The sequence below is a fragment of the Etheostoma spectabile genome, chromosome 2 (assembly GCF_008692095.1).
Source record: "Etheostoma spectabile isolate EspeVRDwgs_2016 chromosome 2, UIUC_Espe_1.0, whole genome shotgun sequence".
Classification (NCBI taxonomy): Eukaryota; Metazoa; Chordata; class Actinopteri; order Perciformes; family Percidae; genus Etheostoma; species Etheostoma spectabile.
This window is the reverse complement of record NC_045734.1, coordinates 20,511,162-20,512,382: the sequence shown is the minus strand read 5'-3', so window position 1 is coordinate 20,512,382 and position 1,221 is coordinate 20,511,162. Positions and strand designations below refer to the sequence as shown.

At 40.8% G+C, this 1,221-nt stretch overlaps 1 protein-coding gene across 8 annotated transcripts in view; it reads right to left on the bottom strand.

The window, feature by feature from the left end:
- Positions 1–1,221, bottom strand: part of pnpla6 (patatin-like phospholipase domain containing 6) — a 36,310-nt gene that overhangs the window by 21,160 nt on the left and 13,929 nt on the right. For all 8 annotated transcript variants that reach the window (XR_004334145.1, XM_032529933.1, XM_032529964.1 and 5 more), the window contains exons 10-13: positions 1,208–1,221; positions 993–1,073; positions 656–791; positions 351–425 (exon numbers count right to left, since the gene is read on the bottom strand). The exon at positions 1,208–1,221 is cut by the window's right edge and continues 115 nt beyond it. Coding sequence is in view for 7 of the 8 variants with exons in the window: in XM_032529933.1 (XP_032385824.1) it covers positions 351–425; positions 656–791; positions 993–1,073; positions 1,208–1,221 (306 nt within the window). In the remaining variant the exon portion in view is untranslated. The remainder of the gene's footprint in view (positions 1–350; positions 426–655; positions 792–992; positions 1,074–1,207) is intronic.

Genomic DNA, 1,221 nt, shown 5'->3' with positions numbered 1-1,221 from the left:
GGGTGTAATGAAAAGTGGCAATAACAGTCATAATAAAAAATAATGGGACAGTGACTACAAATAGTAGTTGTAGTAGTTCATAGCATAGCAAGGCATTACAGGGCACAGCAAGACATATACATCTAACTCTGGTTTCAGGACCTGTGTGCTGAAACCTTTTGTGGCACTGTGGTCCCATAACTCAACAAATCTTCCAACTCTGACCCCTTTCCTTAGGCATCTCAGCAATGTTTCTACTCAAGTACTTTCCCAAAATAGCACATTGTACAGTTAAAACATATCTTGTTTATTGGTAAAGAAAAGAACCTAAAGAAAACATTGTCTCTTTGAACAGGAGAGAAGTCCCTCACCAGCAATGTCCGCAGGCATGGAGATAGTCCTGCTAAGAGTTGGCACTGTTGCTCCATCCTTCCCTTGCTCTCCTCCTGTACAAATAAAAAAACACAGACAAAGCATTTATTACAAAATCAAACACAAAATTGGAGGAAAATGGAAATTTAAAAATTTATATTTAAGCATTAATGGAAACTGATAAATATTTAATTACGATTTTCTCAATCTCTTAGAGTGACTTCAGCGGTATGTCACAGGGTTAATTAATTTAAAAACAACATTTTATCACCCTAGTACAATCCTTCTAGGGTTTTATCCTTACCTGTAGCTTCACCCTTAATGGCAGCTTCCCGATGCTCCTCTGTAACGGTCAGGCTGCCAAAACGTTTGCCATGCCGGGTGGGACTGGTGCGGCTTGGGTGGGGAGACGGAGGTGGCAGACGTGAGGGCTGCATCTCCTTTAGGACAAGTGCCATTTAGCAACTCAAATCATAATAAAAATAGCATGTGTGTTGAGCTAATGATGCAGAATTCTTGATAAATGCCAAACCACATCATCAATAGATGATAGCATGGGACTGTCTGGTGTACTGTACTGTGTGCTGTTTGCTGTTTGCGCTGCGTGTGTGTTTGTGTGTGAGTGTGCGCGATAAACTCACATGGCTGAAGAGTTCATTGGTGAGCCCCAGGTAGTTGTGCAGGGCTAAGACTGTCACTCTTTGGAGACGAACCATGATAATCTGAACAGAAGGCAGTGAGTCATTTTCCATATATGCAAACAGACAGATCATTTTACCAAAACCAATGTTGAAACCAACAGTGGAGGGAAAAAAGAATCAACAGAATTATACACACAAAACAAAAAAACACACACCTGTACTACCCGAA